The 24060-nt window shown below is 38.7% G+C and overlaps 3 protein-coding genes and 1 long non-coding RNA gene across 53 annotated transcripts in view; 3 read left to right on the top strand and 1 right to left on the bottom strand.

Moving 5' to 3' along the window:
* Positions 1-24060, top strand: part of LOC127936634 (CMRF35-like molecule 1) — a 35113-nt gene that overhangs the window by 4645 nt on the left and 6408 nt on the right. For 4 of the 50 annotated variants that reach the window (XM_052534228.1, XM_052534216.1, XM_052534242.1 and 1 more), the window contains exon 9: positions 17786-17863. The exons of 18 other annotated variants lie outside the window; for them this stretch is intronic. In XM_052534228.1, coding sequence (XP_052390188.1) covers positions 17786-17863 — 78 coding nt within the window. Of the gene's footprint in view, positions 1-94; positions 431-14493; positions 14830-14926; positions 15224-15390; positions 15425-17416; positions 17506-17657; positions 17714-17785; positions 17864-17947; positions 18016-21644; positions 21953-24060 lie in introns of those variants that run through there. 28 more of the 50 variants (XM_052534234.1, XM_052534224.1, XM_052534232.1 and 25 more) reach the window with 20 other exon arrangements.
* On the bottom strand, positions 11449-12998 carry LOC127937288 (uncharacterized). The gene is made up of 3 exons (XR_008148369.1): positions 12765-12998; positions 11687-11843; positions 11449-11516 (listed from the first exon to the last, which is right to left on the bottom strand). It is a non-coding gene; the product is annotated as an uncharacterized LOC127937288 (long non-coding RNA).
* LOC127936618 (CMRF35-like molecule 1) overlaps positions 13291-24060 on the top strand; it is a 127798-nt gene continuing 117028 nt past the window's right edge. The window contains exon 1 of the mRNA XM_052534210.1: positions 13291-14031. Within this exon, the coding sequence (XP_052390170.1) occupies positions 13932-14031 (100 nt within the window). The 5' untranslated portion in view covers positions 13291-13931. The remainder of the gene's footprint in view (positions 14032-24060) is intronic.
* LOC127937209 (polymeric immunoglobulin receptor-like) overlaps positions 23258-24060 on the top strand; it is a 41100-nt gene continuing 40297 nt past the window's right edge. Inside the window, exon 1 of the mRNA XM_052534266.1 lies at positions 23258-23372. Within this exon, the coding sequence (XP_052390226.1) occupies positions 23312-23372 (61 nt within the window). The 5' untranslated portion in view covers positions 23258-23311. The remainder of the gene's footprint in view (positions 23373-24060) is intronic.

Here is a 24060-nt window from a genome sequence, read left to right as displayed (position 1 = left end):
ACACACACGCACACACATGCACGCGCACACACACACACACACACACACACACTTAACACATGATTAATCTCATAGTTTTTTCTCTTAATCACAGGTGGAAACCACTAAATACCTGAACAAAATATGAACAAGTGAAGTTGAAACAAGCCAATAGTAAATTTTTCCAGGAATACTAATTCTGTTAAAATTATATATTTTATCTATCTGTCAATATATTAGTGGCATTGTGTAAGTACTTTTAGACTGCAAAAAACACAAGGTTTACACTGAGATCAATATTGTGTTTAGCATTTTACTGTACGTGTGTGTAAATTGTTGTTGTCTGCAAAAAGCTTAAAGCAATAATACATATTTGTTAAGTTAAGTTTAGTTAAGCTGTAATGTACTTGCTTCTCATTGTGACAATAAATAAAATTTGTCTGTTTCTGAATGCATTTTGCAATTTTGTAGCATTAATCAAATGGAAATATAGAAAACATTTATATTTTGAATAAATGCTGTTCTTGGTCTAAATCCTTAAAACCTTTCTCCAGCTTATGTTTTTGCCCCCACAAAATTTGTGCCCTGGTCTCATCTGATCTGTCGCGCGGCTCCTCTGATTGCTATGAAACATCTTAAAGCATTCAGAAATGCATCGCTTGTGAGATCCTCTAACATTTCTAAATAGCTCTGGAGCTCAAGCAGGTAAACACAGACCATACCTTTTGAATTCCTTCCGACCTTGTTTTGTGTAGAAGGGGTCGAAACAGTCAATACCAGAATACAAGAATGGGGGTGAGGATTCCACTCTGTCAGCTGGAAGGTCAGCCATACGTTGTTCTTTAACTGATCTACACAGCTTGTATTCACGTGTATTCACGTCAACAATCATTGCAGTACGATCACAGTTGTCCATTCCCACACTGCATAAACTAGTGGAAGCCCTTACATCAGGTGAAGCTTCTAGCTTTCCGCCTTGAAAATGTTCTTCATGAAGTAGAGAGGGGTGACTGCCTGCAGATGTTGCAAGTAGCTCGCTATCTACAATTTTTGGAGATATGACCTACTCTGAGACAACCAAAGCACATCTTGTTGTTGATGACAAACCTTTTCTTCTCTTCAAGAGGCATTGCCGCAAACCTTTCACATTTGAATATAAAGTGATTTTGCTGACAACAGACACATTCTATTTGTTTCTTATCCTGAGAAGCAGAAAGGCTGGGTTTTGAGCCTTCCCCTCTTTCGAGTGTGCTCAAGCTCTTTGCAAAGGGTTTGACATTTTGCACCAGAGCGCTGGCTTTGAAACATTTCTGCTCCTTCCCTGGCTTTTCATCTGCATGTTTTAAAGCATGTAGAGAAGAAACAGGATTACATGCAATACGTGCCTCCTCTGCCACAAAGTCTGAACACTCAGTGAAACTGGGGTATGACTTCTCTTCATCTAGTGCTTTAGTGACATACCTATTCCAGCGAGTTGTTACCCAGTCAGGAAGTTTCTGCAGCAATTTCTGATTTTCTTCACAATCGTCCAAACCACCCTAACCATGTACATGAGGCATTGCATTTGTGCAGGAGACTAGGAAATCACTAAACTCCCTTAATTTCAGTGATTCTTTAGGTCCGATTTTTGGCCAGTTACTCAGCTTTGCCCTAAATGCTCTTTGAACTACAAAGGGGTGTCCATAGCGCTTATTCAGGGTATACCAAGCTTGCGTGTATGCATCCTCATCACTCCTATAAAATGTTCCCTCTTGTAAACTAAGCGCATCTCCACTTATGTACCGTTTCAGATAGAACAGTCAATGATCTTGAGTTGTACAGTTTATTTCAATCAAAGCTTTAAAGCAAGTGCACCATTCAGTGAACTGGAGTGGGTCCCCAACATAAAATGGCTCTGGAGCTGGAAGTTTGGTCATTGTCAGGGATTCTTTTCGGTGCTTTCACTAATAGGACTTCATCTACTTTCTTCTCTAGCTCATTTTCAGAGCATGTCTGAGCCAAAGTTTCTTGAAAAACCTTGTTGCCCGAAGGGTTATTGTGTTGAAGAGGATGCTGACATGGAGGCAGAATGATTCTTTCTTTAGTATCTCCTATTTCAGCATTCAATCTTCATTCCTCTTCTGCATACAAAATGTATTCAGCTTCCATTTCAGTTCAGCACGTTTAGTAACTGAAGTGCAGCTATCCATTCTCCTTCTTGTATCTTGAGATCGGATGTTCAATGCACGAATACTCTCATATATTTGTTTTAGCTCTGATACACATTTTCATGCAGTCACCATCATATCATCTATCTCAGTTTTAGAGCACTCTTCTTTCAGTTTAGATCTGATAAACTGAGCTTCAGCTTTAAAGTTTAAGTATGTGAACACAAACTTCTGTTCTCTTTTTGCTAACTCGTCATGTCTCAACTCAAGCATTTTTTCTGTTGGGCGACTTTCTCAATCTAATCGCCTAGCTTCTTGCTCAACCTGTACGGATGATTCCTGGAATCTTGCTTTATTAACTTCCAGGTCTGCATTAATTTCAGCTAAGCGTTTCTCATAACTTTGTCTGTCTGAGACATCAATTTCAGTTTCTAGTTTCCCCTCTAATTGTGCCTTTTCATCTTCAAGAGCTTGAATCACTTGGTCTAAAACACTTGGTCTGATCTATTTTGATCCATGTTGGTAACTTACTTTAAACTACACTATTTTTCAGCTTTAAACACTGATAGCAAGCTGTAATAAAACACTGGAAATTGCAATTATAAAACAAGTTACACAATTTTACCAACTCAGCAAATTATCAAATGCAAATATTTGTTTAAACCATTTGAATACAATTCTAACTAGCATAAATGTTAAAGCAATCATCAACCAAAAAATTATATTTCAAGGTGAAAATATACAGTCTGACCTGTGAATCCAAGGTAGCAACTCTTATTGCCAACCAAATTGTCCAAAACTTTGCAACGTTGCCGCCTTGTGGCTATCTGTCGTCACTGCAGCAATATCTTCTTGCGTTGCACTTAAAGGGTTAGTTTGCCCAATTTGCAAAGTTATGTCATTAATAACTTACCCTCATGTTGTTCCAAACCCATAAGACCTTTGTTTATTTTTGGAACACAGTTTAAGATTTTTTAGATTTAGTCTTTAGTCTTTAGTCGCTCTAAGTCCCTCCATTGAAGCTGTGTGTACGGTATACTGTCCATGTGCAGAAAGGTAAGAAAAACATCATCAAAGTAGTCCATGTGACATCAGAGGGTCAGTTAGAATTTTTCGAAGCATTGAAAATACATTTTGGTCCAAAAATAGCAAAAACTACGACTTTATTCAGCATTGTCTTCTCTTCCGTTTCTGTTGTTCAAAACAAAGCAGTTTGTGATATCCGGTTCGCGAACAAATCATTCGATGTAACCGGATCTTTTTGAACCAGATCACCAAATCGAACTGAATCGTTTTAAACGGTTCGCATCTCCAATACGCATTAATCCACAAATGACTTAAGCTGTTAACTTTTTTAATGTGGCTGACACTCCCTCTGAGTTCAAACAAACCAATATCCCGGAGTAATTCATGTACTCAAACAGTACACTGACTGAACTGCTGTGAAGAGAGAACTGAAGATGAACACTGAGCCGAGCCAGATAATGACAGGTGCTCTCCGTCAATAATTACCCGCAACAACTGTTGCACAAGGTAACATGAAAAACTTGTATTGATGTTATTGGTTACTTCAGTAACACAAGCTTACTTAAAGCTGCCTTGAAGGACAAGCAGAGGAGGAAGATGATGCCGCTCCGTGTCTCCTGAGAGGTCATCTTTACAGACTGAGATGATCGAAGGTCAAATACTATTTACATATTTAGTAATACAAGGCACGACCTATTGCATACAAATCACCGCGAGAACTTTTTTTCTTTTTTACAAAAACATACAAAAGTATAAACATACATCACATAATATTAACCACAAAAAAAAAAAAAAAACAAACAAAAAAAATACAATAAAGGATAGAATAGAACTAAAGAAAAGAGGGCCAAAATCGAAAACAAAATCACACATGATCAAAGGCCGAGCAAATTCTAACAGTCCTTTCTAATGAGATTAGGCTACTGAGATACTGAGATTACATTCAAATAGTTTTCCATTTCTTTTAGAAAAATAGAGAAGACAGGTTTACAGTTGGAGAATTTGCATTTGTGAATGTGAAATTTGTTTAGGAAAAATTTAAATTAATAACAAAACTGATATTTTCATTTGTGGGGTCATAATACCCAAATATAATGTTTTTCATATGTACTGAGAAGTCTGGCAAAGTCCTACACTTGAACACACCAATGTCATCCCAAAAATTCTGAGTGTAGTGACATGACCAAAAAAGTGTACAGTCTCTTCAGAACTGGAACAAAAAGAGCGTGTAAGATCAATGTCAGATTTAAATCTTTGTATAAACTTCTTTACAGGGTAGAACCTGTATATGAGCTTAAAATAAATTTCTTTCACTTTGTCTGTAAAAAATAATTTTTGCGGTAGAGACCAGATTGAATCACCACGAGAGCTTTCAATATGCGCGACACGCGCCATTGTGACGTCCCGGTCAGAGAGCAGAGCACCTGTCCATCAAAAGCTCACTATCCAATCAGAGTAGATCACTGTTAACCCCGCCCCCACGAGAAGTTTGTGTCAAAACTCCAAAAGAAAAACTGCGAAGCAAAAGCGAAGTCTGTGGCAATGCATTCAGAATCCACGATCAGCGAAAACAAAATCTTTAAAAAACATTAACAAAGAATGAAGCATATTTGAAGAGAATGTTACATTTATGCGATTGAGTTAATTTTTTTCATTTTCATTGTTTTTTTTTTTTTCTTTTGTAATGGCATATGTTTGATAGTTTCTGAAAAGTTAAGTTCAGTTCCCTTTCATAGGTCACTGCGATGCTGCGGTGACGTCACCTCGTATGGGACCACCTTCGTTGTGACGAATGTCTGATGCCCTATGCCATCCTGCCAATCTTATTGGCCAAATAGCGCTTGGCACCGCCCCCACGCATGCGTACGCATATATACCTGGTGCCGCGCCATTTCACTCAGATTTCATTCCTTCAGGAAAGCGAATCGAATCTTCTGTGCCCTAAAAATCATCTCGGCTAATGCCTCTCGTTCTCGGGCACCAAATAGCAGCTCCTGATCTTTTCGCTGATTGCCAGGGACTGTGCCCTCCGTAGGGAGCGCTGTTGGAACGCTTTCGCGCATCCAACACTCTCATTGCAGTCCCCATGCTCAAACTCTGACTGTCTCGCCACAAACAGCGCCTCGAACAGCATTGGATCGAGCTGTAACACCAAACACTCCCTCAGACACTCTGCACAATCCAGCTTTCATAATTCGAGGGGCGATTCAAGGGTCCTGCACAGACAGCCCGTTTATGATGGCTCGCACAGCCGCCGCTTTTTCGCGGCAGAGCCCGATATTCAATCTGTTGGCCTAATTCCTGCTGTGGACACGTTTCAGGATTATGCACAACGAGATGCAATGACTCTTATGCATACACTCCCCCTGTGCACGAACGCCACAAGCTTTTCATGCCCGGAAGTTTTAACGTGTGTGACAGCGTTGCAGGAAACGGACATTTTGAGGCCGCTAATATTGTTTCGGGCCGTGTGGGAACGCTTGCCCGGCATTTCTCAATGGGTGTTACGCACAATTTGTCTCGGATATACCATTCAGTTTCGGAGAGGCCTGTCTCTTTTCCGCGGAATTCTTTCCACGGTGGTGAAACTGATGGACATAGCGGTGCTGCGAAGGGAGATGTCGGCTCTGCTGAACAAAGGGGCTATAGAAGAAGTACCTCTCAGATGGAGTCAGGGTTTTACAGCCACTATTTTGTGGTACCAAAAAAAAACGGCGGATTACGACCCATTCTGGATTTACGCCATCTGAATATTGCACTCAGGCAGAGCAAATTCAAGATGTTGACGGTAAAGTCTATTTTGTCTCAGATTCAACCAAATTACTGGTTTGTCACGATCGATCTGAAGGATGCATACTTTCATATTCAGATCATCAAGAGACACAGGAAGTTCCTCAGATTTGCTTTAGAGGGCAAAGCGTATCAGTACCACATTCTTCCCTTTGGCTTAGCTCTGGCTCCCCGTACTTTCTCAAAATGCATGGACCCAGCTCTGGCCCCGTTGTGGCTTCAGGGTGTCCGTGTTTTGAACTACTTAGATGATTGGCTGGTGTTAGCGCAATCGCAGACTCAAGCACACTCTCATCGGGATCTTGAGCTGAATCATTTAAACAGCCTGGGCTTATGCACGAATTTCCAGAAAAGGGTTTTAATCCCCTCTCAATGGATAACCTTTCTGGGAATAGACTTGGACTCTCGCTCGATGACAGCAAAGCTTTCTCTCCCGTGTGCTCAGTCGATTGCGTCATGCGTGTGGCGCTTCAAAGCGAGTCGCACAGTGACAGTGAGTTTGTGCCTCAGACTTTTAGGTCTAATGGCAGTGACTGTTCCTGTAATTCGTCTGGGATTACTTCACATGCGCCCTTTTCAGTGGTGGATGAAAAGACAAAATATTTCACCCCGTTGTCTTCCGCATCGAACGATCTTAGTGACACGGAGGTGTGTGATGTCGTTAAAACTATGGATGTCAACCAAATTTCTCCTAGCCGGGGTTCGGCTGGGGATCTGTGCTTCCCAAGAGACTGTCACGATGGATGCGTCTTTGTCCGATTGGGGAGCTGTTTGTCAAGGGCGTCCAGCTCACAGAGTGTGGACAGCGGCGCAACCTAGTTGGCACATAAACAGATTGGAATTACTGCTGGTTTTTCTGGCTCTCCAGTATTTCTCGAGTCTGCTGATCGGCCGTCATGTACTGCTCAGATCAGACAACACAGCGGTTGTGTCATACCTGAATCATCAGGGAGGCTTACGCTCTCGCCCCCTGTGCAGGCTACACTCAAAAAAAAAAGTTGTTGAATGAACTTAAAAAAATTTGAGTAAACTTTTCCACGAAATTGAATTACATTTTCCAAACAATATCGAATTAGTTTGAAATGATTTGTTGTAATCTTGTTGTGTAAACTTGAATTATTTTAGTCAAGACAACAAGAAGAAAATTGGTCCATTCTACTAGATAAAGTTTAGCCATGCCTAATAGAGAAAGTTGTGTCAGGTTAACTACTCTGAATTTTGTCATGCATACTATATAAAATAATGCCATGTTAACTACATTCAATTTGGTCATGTCTACTATATCTAACAATGCAATGTCAACTACAAACATTTTGTACTGCATACTAGAAACAATTTAAATCAGTACACTTATCTAACTTGACTCTACAGTTACTTCCAAATGAAAGTGAAATAATTGTGTTCTATTACATTAAAACCTTTTTACTGTATACCTATAGTCTACTGTGAAGAAAGTCAATATGATAAAAGTCAATCCATTTAGTAAAAATCTGTATTTAAAACATGAGCACATTTAACCTTGAGTGTCTTCTTGCTTAAAACTGCAAATATGTCAATTAAACATGCTCATTAAGTAAAAAAATGACAATGCAAATAAAACATGAGCATATAAGAATATAACAATGTTATTTTATTTTGTTTTCTTAAACATGATATTAAATGTGATTGAGAGACATAATCACCTCTGCTCATCGTGCAAAAATTCAGATACAACAAAATCACATGAGCATACAAGGAAATAAAACACAGCATTCACAAAGGGATCCTCAAACACCGCACACCTAAGCGAAACGTTTTGTTTTCTGCGCCTGTGCTTTGGCAGACAATTTACACAAATTCAGCTCGAGAATCATTTTTGGAGCACCTTAAAAGTGTAATGGATCTCCTGTGGATGAGTAAGATTTAAAGAGTATATTAGTCCAAGTAGCATGGCTGTAGCCAATGCTACATTACCTAAACCAGAAAGCACCTCCACATCTTCCAGCACAATGCAGATATCTTCGGGGTCTTCTGTGGCATCAGCAAATTCATGCTTTACATCACAGAATCCCTAAAAGGTCTTCTTTATGTCCGCTTCGGTTCTTGCAGGGTCATCATCCTTTGAAAAAAAAAAAAGCTATTTTTAGTGAACAACTCTACTTCCACAGCACATTCATACAGTCACGAGCCATCTTAAAACAATGCTATGGTGTTCGGTCACCAGATCACAACCCAACTCAACACCTTTGTTAGACTGTGCCTTTGTCAATATCACAACAATGAATAACTATGCTTCCTTAAAATCTCTATCACTCAGTGACTGTTCAAAATTTTTTATTAATTTATATGACATTAACAAATTACATTTATAAAATACCAGATATTCTCAAGAGCCATTGATACTTCGGTAACACTTTAGAATGATGTCCATTAGTTAATGTTAGTTAATTCATTAAGTAACATGAACAAACAATGAACAATACATTACTGTATTTATTCATCTTTGTTAATCTTAATGAAAATACAGTTATTCATTGTTAGTTCATGCTAATTCACAGTGTATTAACTAATGTTAACAAGCACAACTTTTGATTTGAATAATGCATTAGTAAATGTTGAAATTAACATGAACTAAGATTCATAAATGCTGTAGAATGATTGTTCTTGCTTAGATCATGTTAACTAATGCAGTTAACTAATGGACCATTATTATAAAATGCTACCGATACTTATTTCAAATCAATATTACTTATCTTTAACCAAAACTGGGCACAATTAAAATAACTGCTGACAGCACACCCTTCCCTCATTCTCTGAAAATGGTTGAGTTACTGAGTACAAGCTTTTTTTTTCAATTTTCTTAAGAACAGCGCAGTCCTTGTCACCACCAAATTGGTGCAAATCTTTGCCAAAATATAGGTTTGTGTACTTTAATTTCATCTATAAAATCATTAGTCACTTTATCTTCAAACCAACATACATGGATGCAATGCCATTAACCTAAACGAGCGCCTTGTAAAATATATTAATTACTGAACAAACGGAATGTATATTAAAAGGTATATGTATATACATATACAGTGTGACGTGACATACGGCCAAGTATGGTGACCCATACTCAGAATTCGCGCTCTGCTTTTAACCCATCCAAGGTGCACACAGACAGCAGTGAACACACACACACACACACACACACACACACTGTGAGCACACACCCGGAGCAGTGTTCATCATTTATGCTGCGGCGCCCGGGGAGCAGTTGGGGGTTCGATGCCTTGCTCAAGGGCAGCTCAGTCGTGTTATTGAAGGTGGAGAGAGAACTGTACATGCACTCCCCCCACCCACAATTCCTGCCGGCCCGAGACTCGAACTCACAATGCTTAGATTGCAAGTACGACTCTCTAACCATTAGGCCACGACTTCCCCGTGAAGCCTGGAATTAAACTGCTGTTTTCATCAGGCCAGAGGAGAACTGGCACCCAGATTAAGTAAAGTTTATTTTCCATTTCTGTCACTAATTAAAGGGATAGTTCACTTTCAAATTAAATTTAGGTATGTTTTAGCTTACCTCAAGGGCATCCAAGATGTAGGTGTTTTTTGTTTCCATAGTAGTTTACATTTTTATATTTGTAGGTCAAACTGTTCTTGTCTGTGACTAATATAATGGATGTCTATGGTCACCACCTCAAAGAGCATGCACAGAGAAGTCCAAATTAAACAATTCCCCACCGTAAGTACACATTGATGACCTAAGACATGAAACAAACGGTTTGTGTAAGAAAATGAACTATTTATTTTGGTTTTGTCTCCTGTACACAACCACGTCCAACTGATCTGAGTGCACGAGTGCTTCCTGACGTGACGTGTGCACGCTCTGGCTTAGTCTGCGCAAATGCGGAAAGCGCCGGAAGCAATCTCTCGCGCGTGTACATCACTTATTGTTTACGGTTTACCACACAATACACCACCAATCTGTATTGTCTGAAATATAATGCAGTAACTGTAATTATTAATTTGTTTATTATGCACCCTATAATTGTTGCAATTATTATAAACAACACATTACTCACTCTATTGACAGTGTGCCATTGGGTCCCTCTGGCACTGGACGTCGCCTCCAGTTTATACGTGGCATACTAAACACAATGTGCAAAACGATGCGGCTCAGCGGAGAAAACCAAGGATCATCAGTCAGGCAGGTGTGTGATGCAATACTGTCAATGTCCTTGACTACTTCTGTCTGCATCTCACAACACTTGCTACTAAAACACCACCAATTTTTAAGAGATCTCAGTCTCTGAGGCTTGAAGACATGCTGCCGTAGCGGATGCTTCCATGATCGGTCCTGAGTACTTTATCTGTGTATTCTGGTTCAAATATGGCTGTGACAAATTCAACGTTGTCTGTTGATGTATTGAAATCATCTTCCATTGCAATTTCCTGTACGTATAAATATGTTTAAATCTTCACAGTGTAAGGAAATCTCTGTGTAAACCATAGACAGTAAGTGTAAACAATGAGTGTGCTTTCCGTGCTTGCGCAGACTAAGCCAGAGCGTGCACACGTCACACAACAGGAAGTACTCGCGCCCTCACATCAGTTGGACATGGTTGTGTACAAAATTAAAAACGATATAAATACTGTTTGTTTTCTTACACCGCTCGTTTCGTGTCTTAGGTCTTCAATGTGTACTTACGGTGGGGAATTGTTTAATTTGGACTCCTCTGTGCATGCTCTTTGAGGTGGTGACCATAGACCTCCATTATATTGGTCACAGACAAGAACAGTTTGACCTAAAAATATAAAAATGGGAAATACTGCGGAAACAAAGACACCTACATCTTGGAAGTCCTTGAGGTAAGCTAAAACATACCAAAATTTAATTTGAAAGTGAACCATCCCTTTAAGTTTTGGTTCCTTGCCACTGCCACCTTTGGCGAATGGGGATGCTTGACTGATTGCATAGACACTATTGGAAGAGAGTTGAACTGGATGATGAAGTCACTGAATAATCAATGAACTGACTTTTTCTTAAAAAACAAAACAAAAACTGTCTGTTTGTTATTGTCCTCTTGCATTACCGACAAACTATTTTCCTGTTTAATTATGCTGCTTTGACAATGTGTATTGTGTAAAGTGCTATATAAATAAAGGTGAATCGAATTGACTATCAAGAACTGTGCTTATCAAACAGGATGATATCACGTAAACCTAAACCAGTGGCTGTGTGGAGTACAAAGGTTTAAAGAGAAGTTAACATCAGTCATTTAATTCATATCTGAGCTTTACAATTTACTCAATATTTTAAAATTAAAAAAATGTACATTAACTCTTTACCCATCAGCAGTTTTGATGGGGAATGTCTTTTGATATTTAAACATACAAATGTATATATATATATATATATATAGAAGAAAGTGTCTCTGCTTTTAAATTGAAAAATTTTTAGGCGCAGTTCATGTCACGTCTTTTGCAAGGTCAAGTTTGTTATTACTTGTGATAACTGTTTGTAACGAAAAAGAACTCACCAAATACTCCATCATCATCTTCATTCAGGTAGATGCATAGCCCCTTGAGAATGCACTCTTGCTTGGTCTCCATGGTGGCATTGTAAGAAAACAGACAAAACATTTTTTCAAGTTTCTGATATTCATACATGACACCCTCCAATACACATCTCTGAGGCATTATGCATTACAGAGCACTATATCAATAGCTTGTATTAAAAAGCAATATATAAAAAACTGAAAAAAAAAAAATACTACCTGAGACATTGGCAGCATCACATCTTGAATCTTTTTTCTAAACACTCCACCCTTTTTGGTAAACACTTTTAGCAGATCATCAGAGAACAGATCCAGTTTGGACATTAATTTTGGAGTGTAAAGGAAGGGTTGTGATCCGATGCAATTCATCATTTATCTGAAGACATAAGTTACAGAGGTCTTGTTTATGGGCAATTCAGCAAAGACAAAAAAGGTTAAAATGCTACAAAGAAAACAAAATATTTAGTACACGGTCAGGGTGACAACTTATTTATGACAGAAATCATTTTCGATTATTCCTCTTGATATATTAATCGCAAGTAACAGAATAACATTAACTTACACATACAAGCGCTTGGAGAAACAAAACGTTATTAGCTGACTACACAGACATAATGTCGGTCCATGACCTTAATCTAGCTAGCAGAAGAAATGCAAAAACTCCACTTACAATTACTGAAGCAGCGAAATGTAATACTTACGTCGCTAAAACACTATTTGTTGTTTAAGACAAGAGACTTCGTGAACGCGGTGAATTCAGTCACGAGCACGTGAACTTAACAAGCGTGACTAATCTAAAGCCTTCGATTGGCTGCTGTGCGCTTTGATTGGCATCTCAATCGTTTTAACAATGACGAGCAATAAATTAAATATAGATGAGGAAGACCTAAAATATACATTTGAAACTTTGTCACCCTAACAACAGCTGAATGCAGAGTAAGAATTTAAAATCCTTGGGGACAATTTGGCAATTTCTAATTATCGGGCGTGTCTTATGGCCCTGGTTTTATACATTAATTCATGGTACTGAAGGGTGTTCTGTTCTCTCTTGTTCCGCGATTCTTCATTTTAACGTTATTTGATACTTTTAGTAAAAAAAGAAAGTCTGCACCACGTGCTGAATCCAGAAACCTAACATCAGCTACAAACGACACACTTAAGAGCTATATTCATACAGTGCTTATAGAAAAATAACTTTCTGGTATGCAACAAGATATTAAGAGAGCATATTTTAATTAGTTTGTTAAATAAATAAAATTAGATGGACGGTGACAGATAAGAAAAAAAGGCCACTTACCCAACTCACATGTTCGCTGCTGAGCAATCCATCTGCATTCGTTTCCGTTGATGACGTGCATCCGGTTAAGACGAACAAAAAATATTCTTGTTGACTCAATTAAAACAATTTTTGTAAACCTAATTTTTTGAAAATTACATTGTTTCTGTTAAATATAATTAAGTTGACACCATTTTTACAAAGAGTTATGTTGTATGTGCTCATTTTAATTAATTAAATTGAACAAAGAGCAAAAATCATTTTTTTGAGTGTAGCGAGACATATTCTTCTTTGGTCTCCGAACAAGTTTCTGTCGGTCCGGGCTGTTCATATCCCCGGACAATTGAACTTCGGAGCGGATTTGCTATCCAGACAGACTCTGGAGCAAGGGGAATGGAGATTGCACCCCCAAACGGTAAATCTCCTATGGCAGATTTTCGGAGAAGCTAGAGTGGATTTATTCGCGTCGAACATGACTACGCATTGCCTTAGCAATACGAAGTAAAGCTAGTTCGTTACTGTGTATTTCATGTTTATCTGTCTGTAAGAAAGCAAAGACTTATGAGCAGTGTGAAGATTTTTTACCATAAGCAATTATTCTCAACTAACAGTGCAGCAAGTTTGTGAAAGAAGTGTGAATCTTTACTAAAACATACAGAAGCCCTGATAACCCATATCTCACTGTTTACCATCTATTTTATCTCTTGTTCTGTTTTATCAGCATATAAATGTTGAAAAGCTTTTGTCCAGTATTAATCTCTGTACAGAAATAGTTCTTCATTCACATCTGGTTTCAAGTCCTATTAAAATCTGAAGGTGTTTGTCACGTACTGCATATAAATAAATGTAAGAAACTCACTTCAGCAGTGACCTTCTTCAGTAGTTCTATAATTGTAAAATGAGAAGTAGAAAATAAAATAGTGTTGATACCCAGAAACCACAGAGGAAAACACTTGAATATCGACTGCAGTGTTAGTAAAATCAATTATTTTTATCAGAATAATCTTAAATGTCTTGACTAAGTGATGCAATTGTAATTTGTGTTTTTTGCAACATTTGCAATCAAACATTGACATTTTATTGTAAATTAAGTTTTTGTGACATAAGCAACTGAAGACCGCGGAAGCAGGAAGTGAGACTGAGACCGTGAGAACTTCTCCTCGAGTGTTGAGCTGTATCACAAAGAAAATGTACATGATGAAGATGCAGAGAGAAGAAACATTGCAATGTTTTAACAGAAGGACTGACAGTTTGAAGTTCATTGTGTTTTTCCTTTGGCTCATAACAGGCAAGTGTTCTATATTTGTAGTTTATTCACACGATTAGTCGACATATTCTGCTGTATGATATGCTAGACTCTAAAACTTTTAAACAGTGTTTTTATCATTATTTTATAATTACATGTATTAATAGAGAAATACATTTGTCATGCCACTGGAATATTTGGTGATAATATATCTATTATAAGCAGCATTTTAACGTTTTTTTTTTCATCAAGTTAGGTAAAGGATTTTCAGCACAAGCGTCAAGATAAACTTAGTGAAGGTAGAAAAGTGTTTAAAAGGCTAAAAACTCGAAAGAAATAGTGACCAGTCCCAGGACATAGAATAATGTCTTTTACCTTATACATATCAATTTTAATCTAAAATTATTATTTAAAAAAGTCTAAATACATAATTCTCAACAATCGTATAAGCAATGGACTTAAATATTAAAAGAAAATGTAAATTTTTTTTTTTTTTTTATCCAGGTCCTGAATGTACAACAGGTTCAGCAAGCAGACGGTTAACAGTTCAGACTGGAGGAACGCTCATTATTCCATGTCATTATGACCTGAAATACATTAATCACAAAAAATACTGGTGCTTTCATGCCAAGTCATATTACAATTACTGCAGTATTCTGGCATATGCTAATGAAACCAAAGCAAGAGTGTCAGTAATTGATCATCCAGATCAGAGTTTCTTTACTGTGACTATGAGAAACCTGCAGCATGAAGACACTGGAGGTTACTGGTGTGTTGTGGAGATTGGAGGAATATTAGAAATAGATGAAAGTGAGCAGCTTTATCTGACAGTTCAAGCAGGTATGAGATGTGTTTCACATTCAGTTGAAAAATGTAACAAATTTCTCAGAAATCGCAATCCTAAATGACGTGTGTGTGTATATGTGTGTGTGTTCAGCTCCTGATGTGTCTGTGGTGAGCAGCAGTGTATATGGACATGAAGGTGGTGATATCAGTGTTCAGTGTTTCTACAGTTCTGGATATCAGAATGAAGTCAAACAGTGGTGCAGATATAAAGATCAGAGCTGTTACACAGTGGGGAGGACTAACACATCCCAGAGTTCATCAGTCCAGATCAGTGATGATGGGAGAAGATCCTTCACTGTGCTGATGACTGGACTGAGACTCACTGATTCTGGCTGGTACTACTGTTCTGCTGGAGATCTGCACGTTCCTGTTCAACTTAATGTCTCTGGTAAAAACTAATCAGAAATTAAAACATGGTTTCATATTTTCCTGTGTCTCTAGAAAATTCACAGGTTCCTTTTCTCACTCTCATTGAACCAAAACCAGGTAATACATACCTTACTGGAGGTTATGATACAATCATAAGAAATGACTTAATCTTTTTTTTTTTGACAGAATCTGTGACCACAGAAGGATCTAAGAGAAACAGGTTGGTAGTGTTTTAAAATATTAATCAAGATTTATGTTTTCTCTCATGGACTTTATGTATCTTTTCAATAGTTTAATCTATTGTCTTAATATGTAGTCTATTTTTGTATCAGGGATTATTGCTTATTTTTGGTCTTTTAGTCAGATTTAATTTTGTTCATTTTTCTGTTTTTCCTTAGCAGAGATGCAACTGCTCTCTCATCTACAACACCAGTTTCAGTTAACACTGATCAAACAGTGAAGAGCAGCAGAAGGAGTACTGAAATAAAATGTTCCTTGCTTAAACAGATTGAAACACCAAAAAAAAAAAAAAAAAAATGCCAATCAGAGGCATTTAAATTAGTTGAGTCAATTCAACTTTATTTTTTTTCTCTTGAAATTGCATTGGTTAGCATATCGATAAACATAGTAATGGGCAGGATATATATATATTTTTTTTTACATCAAAATAGACGAAATAAAAAAAGTCAGCAACGTATTCATGGCTTCAAAATGCTGTTGCAATTATTTGTAGAAGTAATGACTTTTAAAGCATTGCTCTTGTAATAGATTTTTGCCACCGCTAGGGGCCACTGGTGCACTTATTGCGGATTAACACCTATTCTGCCACCACCTTTAATTTCAACCAGGTCTGGTCCGGGAGGAGCACTCAAAACACACTCAAGAGCAAGAATTACCAAAGAATAATACTTTTTATTAACAATAGCAGCCATTTGGCATTGTCTCACTTAAATATCCTGATTACATACACTTGTCATATTATTTCATTAAACCGTGACACACATTTAATTAAAGGAAACCCAAGTTCTCATTCCAAATTCACAGCAAATGATAAATTAGGTGAAATCTCATGCACAGCACACTTGATTAGAAACTCCAAACCTAAATCACATGCTCTATGTGTAATAACCAGCACAGGCAATCAACATAATTCGGGAGGACAGTAATCACAAATGACTGAACACAACAACCACAACACACAGAACTCTGTAATAATAAAATAATTTCGGACTTCCCTGTCCACGTCTGACGACACCCTGCCATCTTTGTGAGGACTCAACCTTCCCCTCCATGGGAATGCTGAGAAAGTTTCTTTCAAAAAGCCTGACAAGTCCACCTAAACTCTCTTCCCTATCTATCACCATCAAAGTAGTCCATGTGACATCAGAGGGTCAGTTAGAATATTTTGAAGCATCGAAAATACATTTTGGTCCAAAAATAGCAAAAACTACGACTTTATTCATCATTGTCTTCTCTTCCTTGTCTGTTGTGAGAGAGTTCAAAACAAAGCAGTTTGTGATATCCGGTTCGTGAACGAATCATTCGATGTAACCGGATCTTTTTTTTTTGATCCAGTTCACCAAATCAAACTGAATCATTTTAAACTGTTCGCGTTTCCAATACGCATTAATCCACAAATGACTTAAGCTGTTAACTTTTTTAATGTGGATGACACTCCCTCTGAGTTCAAACAAACCAATATCCCGGAGTAATTCATTTACTCAAACAGTACACTGACTGAACTGCTGTGAAGAGAGAACTGAAGATATAAACCGTTGAAGAAAACGGTTCACTGGTTCTTTTGTGCTCGACGTAATGGCGTCATTGACGATGATTGCCCTTCATTCAAGCCTGCGGTTTACCCGCGCTCATAACATTAGCACAGAATCAGTTCAGAATCAATCACCAAAAGAATCAGTTCGGTTCAGACACTCTTTGTGTCGGTCTGCTTCACGCTGAATCACACATGCACAGTATCATCAACTCCTCGGTTCTCGAATCGGACGCGTCTGATAGAAACGGTTCTTGACTCGTGAATGAGTCAATGTTTTGTTCATTATCTGGTTCGGCTCGGTGTTCATCTGCAGTTCTCTCTTCACAGCAGTTCAGTCAGTGTACCCTTTAAAGGTGTTTGAACAACTTGTATATAACAAGAACATTTCAGTTATGATCTCACTATACTCTTATTCTTTTGTGCTTTTGATTATCACAGGCATTATTTGTATCTGGAGCTGTTGATTCCAGCGGTTGTGCTGCTGATGGTGATTGTCGTGTCAGCTGTAATACTGAGAAAGAAACACAGTCAGTATTAATATCTTTTCTTATTATATGACAGGTCCATGAATCATTCAGTGTTTGATCAGTTCAAGTTTTGCTCATGTATATTTAAAAGCTTTTGTTGATGAACTGTTCCACTAAATGACTGATGATATTATTTGTTCTCTTCCTTTCAGACAGAAAGGAATACATCACAGAGGTGAACAGAGTTAGAGCCAGTGACACAGTAAGTGTGAGTTAACAACCAATTTGAGTTAAAACTCATAACTGAGAGACTCAGAGCATCAGATGTGTTTACTCACAGGGAAACGGTTCATCTTCAGTGCTTGCAGAGAATGATGTGACTTACACCTCTGTGATAGTTCAAACTAAAACTAAAGCAGTAAGTCAGAGCATACTGTATCTGATTCATTTGTACTGTAATGTAATTGTCAGTGTTGTTCATAATCATCTTTTGTATATCCAGAGCAGTCCAGTATCTGTGGAGGACGAGGTGACCTACAGCTCTGTGCACAAGTAGGTGAGATGTTACAGGTTTGCTGAAGTTGAAAATAAGAGGATGTTTCTCACACACACACACACACACACACACACACACACGCACACACACATTTGATTATTTTATTTGGAATGACAAATACTGATTAAAACAACAGCATCCAAATATTCACAAAGAGCCTATTATGCTTCATCTGACAATAAAGACAATGCAAGTTGCAACCACATTCAAAAAGTAGGCTATGGATAAAGGTGACATCGTCTTCTCCAAACATGCAGACTGCCTATGATTGCTGACACAGAACAATATCTGGCTGTTTGCTTAGAGGTCTTTTTACTCAGTCCAGCAATCTGCAAGCCTCTGACACAAAATCTGTGCACATGTCCCAAGCTACCAAAGATAAGAATAATCAGTTTGATGTTGTAACCACACACTGCCAAAGCATTTGTTAATGACTGATACTTTAACATTTTCTCAGAAAAGCACAGATCCATGTAAAGATCAAAATAGCAGCCCACTTCCAGAATCAGAATGTTCTTAGAAAGTTCATTGATGACTACAATGTCTGGAGTGTTTGGGTTTTCCCTGAGAACACTTCTAAGGGAGCTTATATTATTATCATTCAAGTTTAAAAACCAGCTAGTTTGTATATATTGCACTTTGTCCAGATACTTTGCGCAGTTCTTGAGCTGTTATGTTTACGATGCGATCATGACTCGCGATGTAAAGTCCTTTAAACGCGGGGCATCCGTTCAGTATGTGCGCTGTGGATTCCTTTATCTTATCGCTGTGTAGTAAACAGAATGGTTCGTGGTGTTTTGGGAACCACAAAGAGAGGTTGTATTTGGTCGGGAGAGTTTGCAGCCGAGCTTTAATAACAAATTTAAGGACATTTTCATTGATGGCTGAATTTTGTAACGCAGAGTGTGAGACTGTATGATCCGCGCTCTGCAGGCATGCAAGTTTCCCTTGAAGGCGCAGGTTAACCCAGTAATCACGCTGTTGTGCTTGAAAGTATTGGAGGATTTCATACCCGCACGTCCGACTGTTCAACCTCTCACTGGTTCCAGTGTGATGGATAGACGCCTCAACATACACATTTGGGTCCATAATCTGCCCCTGACTGATATTCACCTGCTCCCCGCCAGTATGTGCCCAGTTCAGCTGTATGTTGTTATTGCTGCACAAATCATTCAGATCAGGTCAATCCGAACGTACTCCGAATCCAGTAGCTCTGGTATCCAGCTTTCCACTAGGTTTCTTCCGGAAAACGAGGAAACCTGGTTCTCCGTCTGCAGCATAGGGGACCTTGCGTTTGCTCAGATCCAGCAACAGTGAGCGCCGGGCAACTTCACGAACTGTAGGGTCATCATTATTCAACATATGCAGCAGATGCTTTACTCTAGTCGCTGTATAAAGCCACTCAATGTTAGGGATCCCCTGTCCCCCTTCAGATTTAGTCATAAAGAGAATACTTCTTGTTGTGTGTGTGTTAAGACTTAACCACTTTCTTACCAGCTGCACGGTCTTATTGTTCAGCTCCTTAAGATATTTTTTATCAATGTGGACATTAGCAAACAGATGATGAATCTTGGAAAGAGCTATATCTCGAACGGCCTGGAGTTTAATACAGGTTGGTAGAGGACACTGATCTATCAAGTCTAGTCTGCTGGAGTATTCTTTGCAGATATAACTGACTTGCTCGTGCCATTCTCCTGCAACATTAAACATATGTCCTAAATAACAATATGATTCATGTACCGCACATTTACTATTCTTAACCTCGAGTCCAGACCATTGCAGAAAGCGGTCGGTGTATGACAGCATGTTGGTAATGACGTTCTCCTCTCTTGATACTATGAGGACGTCATCAGTAAAAGCCTGAACTGGGTTTGGAGATGTAATACCAGGCGGGGCAAGGAGACATAGCCATTTCAGCCAGTTGTTTAAGGCCAGTATGAAGTTCACATCACTCCAGGGACATCCCGTCTTAATCCCAACTTCAAGTTTAACAGGTTTCGTTAGTTGATGTCTGCAAATCACTTGTAAAAATGAATTGTCATATACATTCTTGACTATATGTATGTACTGTTCCGGCAGTTTTATTTCCTCAAGGGATTGAAGCATTACACTATGTGGTAAAGAGCCAAATGCGTCTCGAAAATCGAGAAGTACTGCATAGAAACGGGAGGATTGATGTTTAAAATCATCGATGGCAGTCTTCAAACAGAATACATGCTCATTCATTAACTGCCTCTCTATGTATGCTTTTTGTTTTGTTGACAATGTTCCTGATTCCAGCAGCCAGGGTAAAATTCGGCATAAAACACACTTCATAAATACCTTGTATATAGTGGGGAGCAGTGATATATCTCGCCAGGTGGAGGGATCTTCTGGAATGTTATTCTTTTTGGGGATCCTATATATAATAGCTCCCTTCCAAGAATCGGGAACTTTCCGGTTAATTAAACAGACATTAAAAATCTGAGTTAATGTCATTGTTGAAAATATTTTTGTTGCCTTGAGCACTTCATAAGTCACACCGTCTGCACCACATGCTTTGTTGTTCGGGAGACTACAAAGCACGCTTGAGATCTCCTCTGCGGTGAAGTCCGAAGTAACGGGGGCATATTTCCGGTCCTCCAGGTCGAGAGCGGCGCACCACGGAGGACTGCCCATCTGTTGGTATAACTGTGCTGGTTGGCATTTCGCAGCATAATACTCATAAACTTTATTTATATCATTTATCGCACGAGGGGGGTCTGGGTAAGTGCTTTTGTTTAGAATCTATTGGCTTACTCCTACAGTGTTCCCAAAGATAGGCTAGTTCGTTTCCGCTTACCACTCTGGGTTCTCTCATACTGTTGGAATTTGTTGCTTTGTTGAGCACCGGCTGGATGATTTCCCGTACGAAGCGCAGCTGCTGATTTATCCATTCAGTGAGCGTCTCTGAGTCGGGCCTCGGTGAGAGTGCTTTATAGAGGGGGAATTTCCGAAGGATTCTTACGGTGTATTTTAGCAAAGGTATTCCTAATGGTCTCCCATCTCTGTGAGTTGCTGTATAAGATCCATTTCTGTAGTATACTCCACATAAGATGGTTATAAGTTTAGTCCAGTAACGTGGGTTAGTTCCGGTGAATTGTACAAGTGTTTGTCTGTCATTAATTAGTTTAACATCCAGGGTTTTCCTGAACTCTCTCTCCTGTGCCTGAAAGCACATCCACTCTTGGTCAGAAAGTGGGCGATTGTACTGTTCGAAGTTTGCCCAGGTGGCATACAAATGTTTGCTTTCAGGACAAACATTTGTCGGGTCATGGATTCGCAATCCGATGTTTTGGATTTTACCGCTTTTTAAAGCAGCTTTGTATGTAAACTTCAAGGTTGAAACCAAGCACATTGTAAGTAGTCCTGATAATAACATAACTGGCTCTTTTCTGCGTTTTCGCCGGCAGCTACGACGGGTGTAGATGTTAGATTTTTAGTGCAGCGGAACCGCGTGTGAACCTGCCACCGCCATGACACACACACACACACACACACATAAGATCACACACACACCCACCCACACACACTCTCTCTCTCTCTCTCACACACACACACACTCTCTCTCTCACACACACACTTAACACATGATTAATCTCATAGTTTTTTCTCTTAATCACAGGTGGAAACCACTAAATACCTGAACAAAATATGAACAAGTGAAGTTGAAACAAGCCAATATATAGTACATTTCTCCAGGAATACAAATTCTGTTCAAATTATATATTTTATCTCTCTGTCAATATATTAGTGCCATTGTGTAAGTACTTTTAGACTGCAAAAAACACAAGGTTTACACTGAGATCAATATTTTGTTTAGTATTTTACTGTACGTGTGTGTAAATTGTTGTTGTCTGCAAAAAGCTTAAAGCAATAATACATATATGTTAAGTTGTAAATAATACACATCTGTAAAGTACTTGCTTCTAATCATGACAATAAATAAAATCTATATTTGTCTGTTTCATATATTTAGAAATTTTGTAGCATTAATCAAATATAGACACACACACACACACACACATACACACACACAAATACTACCAGTCAAAATTTTGGAAAGAAAGATGTTTAATGTTTTTTTTTGAAGGAGTTTCTTATGCTCATCAGGGCTGCATGTATTTGATCAAAAATAGAGGACAAAAATTATATTTTGAAATATTATTATGATGTAAAATATTTTTTTTGTATTTTAATACAAATTAAAATCTAATTTATTCCTGTGATGGTAAAGCTGAATTTTGAGCATCATTCCTCCAGTCTCCAGTGTCACACGATCCTTCAGAAATCATTCTTATATGCCGATTTATTATCGGTGTTGAAACTGTTGAGTTGCGTTATACAGTACAGACCAAAAGTTTGGACACACCTTCTCGTTCAAAGAGTTTTCTTTATTTTCATGACTATGAAAATTGTAGAGTCACTATTTGAGCAAGAAGGAGAGTGATGGGGTGCTGCGCCAGATGACCTGTACCCCACAGTCACCGGACCTGAACCCAATCGAGATGGTTTAGGGGTGAGCTGGACCGCAGACAGAAGGCAAAAGGGCCAACAAGTGCTAAGCATCTCTCGGGGAACTCCTTCAAGACTGTTGGAAGACCATTTCAGGTGACTACCTCTTGAAGCTCATCAAGAGAACGCCAAGAGTGTGCAAAGTAGTAATCAAAGCAAAAGATGGCAACTTTGAAGAACCTAGAATATGACATATTTTCAGTTGTTTCACACTTTTTTGTTATGCATATAATTCCACATGTGTTGATTCATAGTTTTGATGCCTTCAGAGTGAATCTACAATTTTCATAGTCATGAAAATAAAGAAAACTCTTTGAATGAGAAGGTGTGTCCAAACTTTTGGTCTGTACTGTATATAAAGATGTCCTGAAATATTATGGGGGTCCAGTACTCCAAAAAGTTTGAAAACCACTGACTGGTACAGTAAGGTGATCTGCCAGGACGTGTCCCCGGAAAATGGCACATCTGGTCACCTGGTATAGGCCATATCAGGCCCACACACAACAAGCCAGAGCTCAATGTAAAACCAATTTGTCACACATGGGCCAGATCTGGCCCAGATACAACATGCCAGAACTGACACTACAACCGGCTTGATGTGTGTGGGCCAAATCTGCAACTGCCAGAACTCAGCCATATTTGCCCCAGATGAGGCCCGGAAGTGTATGCTATCAGAGTAGTGGCGCAATAAATTTTTAGTGCTATTTGAGAGGTAAAAAGAGAAGTTACTCCAAACACAGTTAAAACAGCTCAGATACGGGAAGAAAAACTTACACAATGGTCACATACGAAAGGAAAGAAATATTCTACTTTTTCATCTTGTTTAGTCTTATTATAGGTGAGTATCAAATGTTAGACTCATATCATTTTGTAATAATACTTTTTATGCTTGGTTGTTTATGTCCAGTACATACACAAACACAACAGAGGAGAATCTGTCAGTAATTGATCATCCTGATCAGAGTCTCTTTACTGTGACTATAAGAAACCTGCAGAGCACAAAACATGATGGAGGCTATTATTGTGCTCTGAACTGTGTTGGACTCCCAATTGCAGGGTTGTGAGTTTGAGTCTCGGGCCGGCAGGAATTGTGGGTGGGGGGAGTGCATATACAGTTCTCTCTCCACCTTCAGTTCCATGACTTGGGTGCCCTTGAGCAAGGCATCAAACCCCCAACTGCTCCCCGGGCGTCGCAGCATAAATGGCTGCCCACTGCTCCGGGTGTGTGTTCACTGCCCTGTGTGTGCACTTCGAATGTGTTAAATGCAGAGCACGAATTCTGGGTATGGGTCACCATACTTGGTTGAATGACACATCACTTTTTTGTGTGTGTGCTCAGTTCCTGATGTGTTTGTGGGGAGCAGCAGTGTTTTATGAAATGTAGTTAAATAAAAAGTATGATCTTATACTTTGGAATAAAGTGAAGTTAAAAGTAAAAATTGGCTACTCAAAATAAAACTACTCCAGTAAAGTACTGTCACGGACCAAACAGTTCAGCAATGAGGAAAACAGAAGTTTCTTTAGAA

The sequence above is a fragment of the Carassius gibelio genome, chromosome A2 (assembly GCF_023724105.1).
Source record: "Carassius gibelio isolate Cgi1373 ecotype wild population from Czech Republic chromosome A2, carGib1.2-hapl.c, whole genome shotgun sequence".
Classification (NCBI taxonomy): Eukaryota; Metazoa; Chordata; class Actinopteri; order Cypriniformes; family Cyprinidae; genus Carassius; species Carassius gibelio.
Note: the sequence above shows the minus strand (reverse complement) of the source record. Positions and strands in the feature narration are given on the sequence as shown.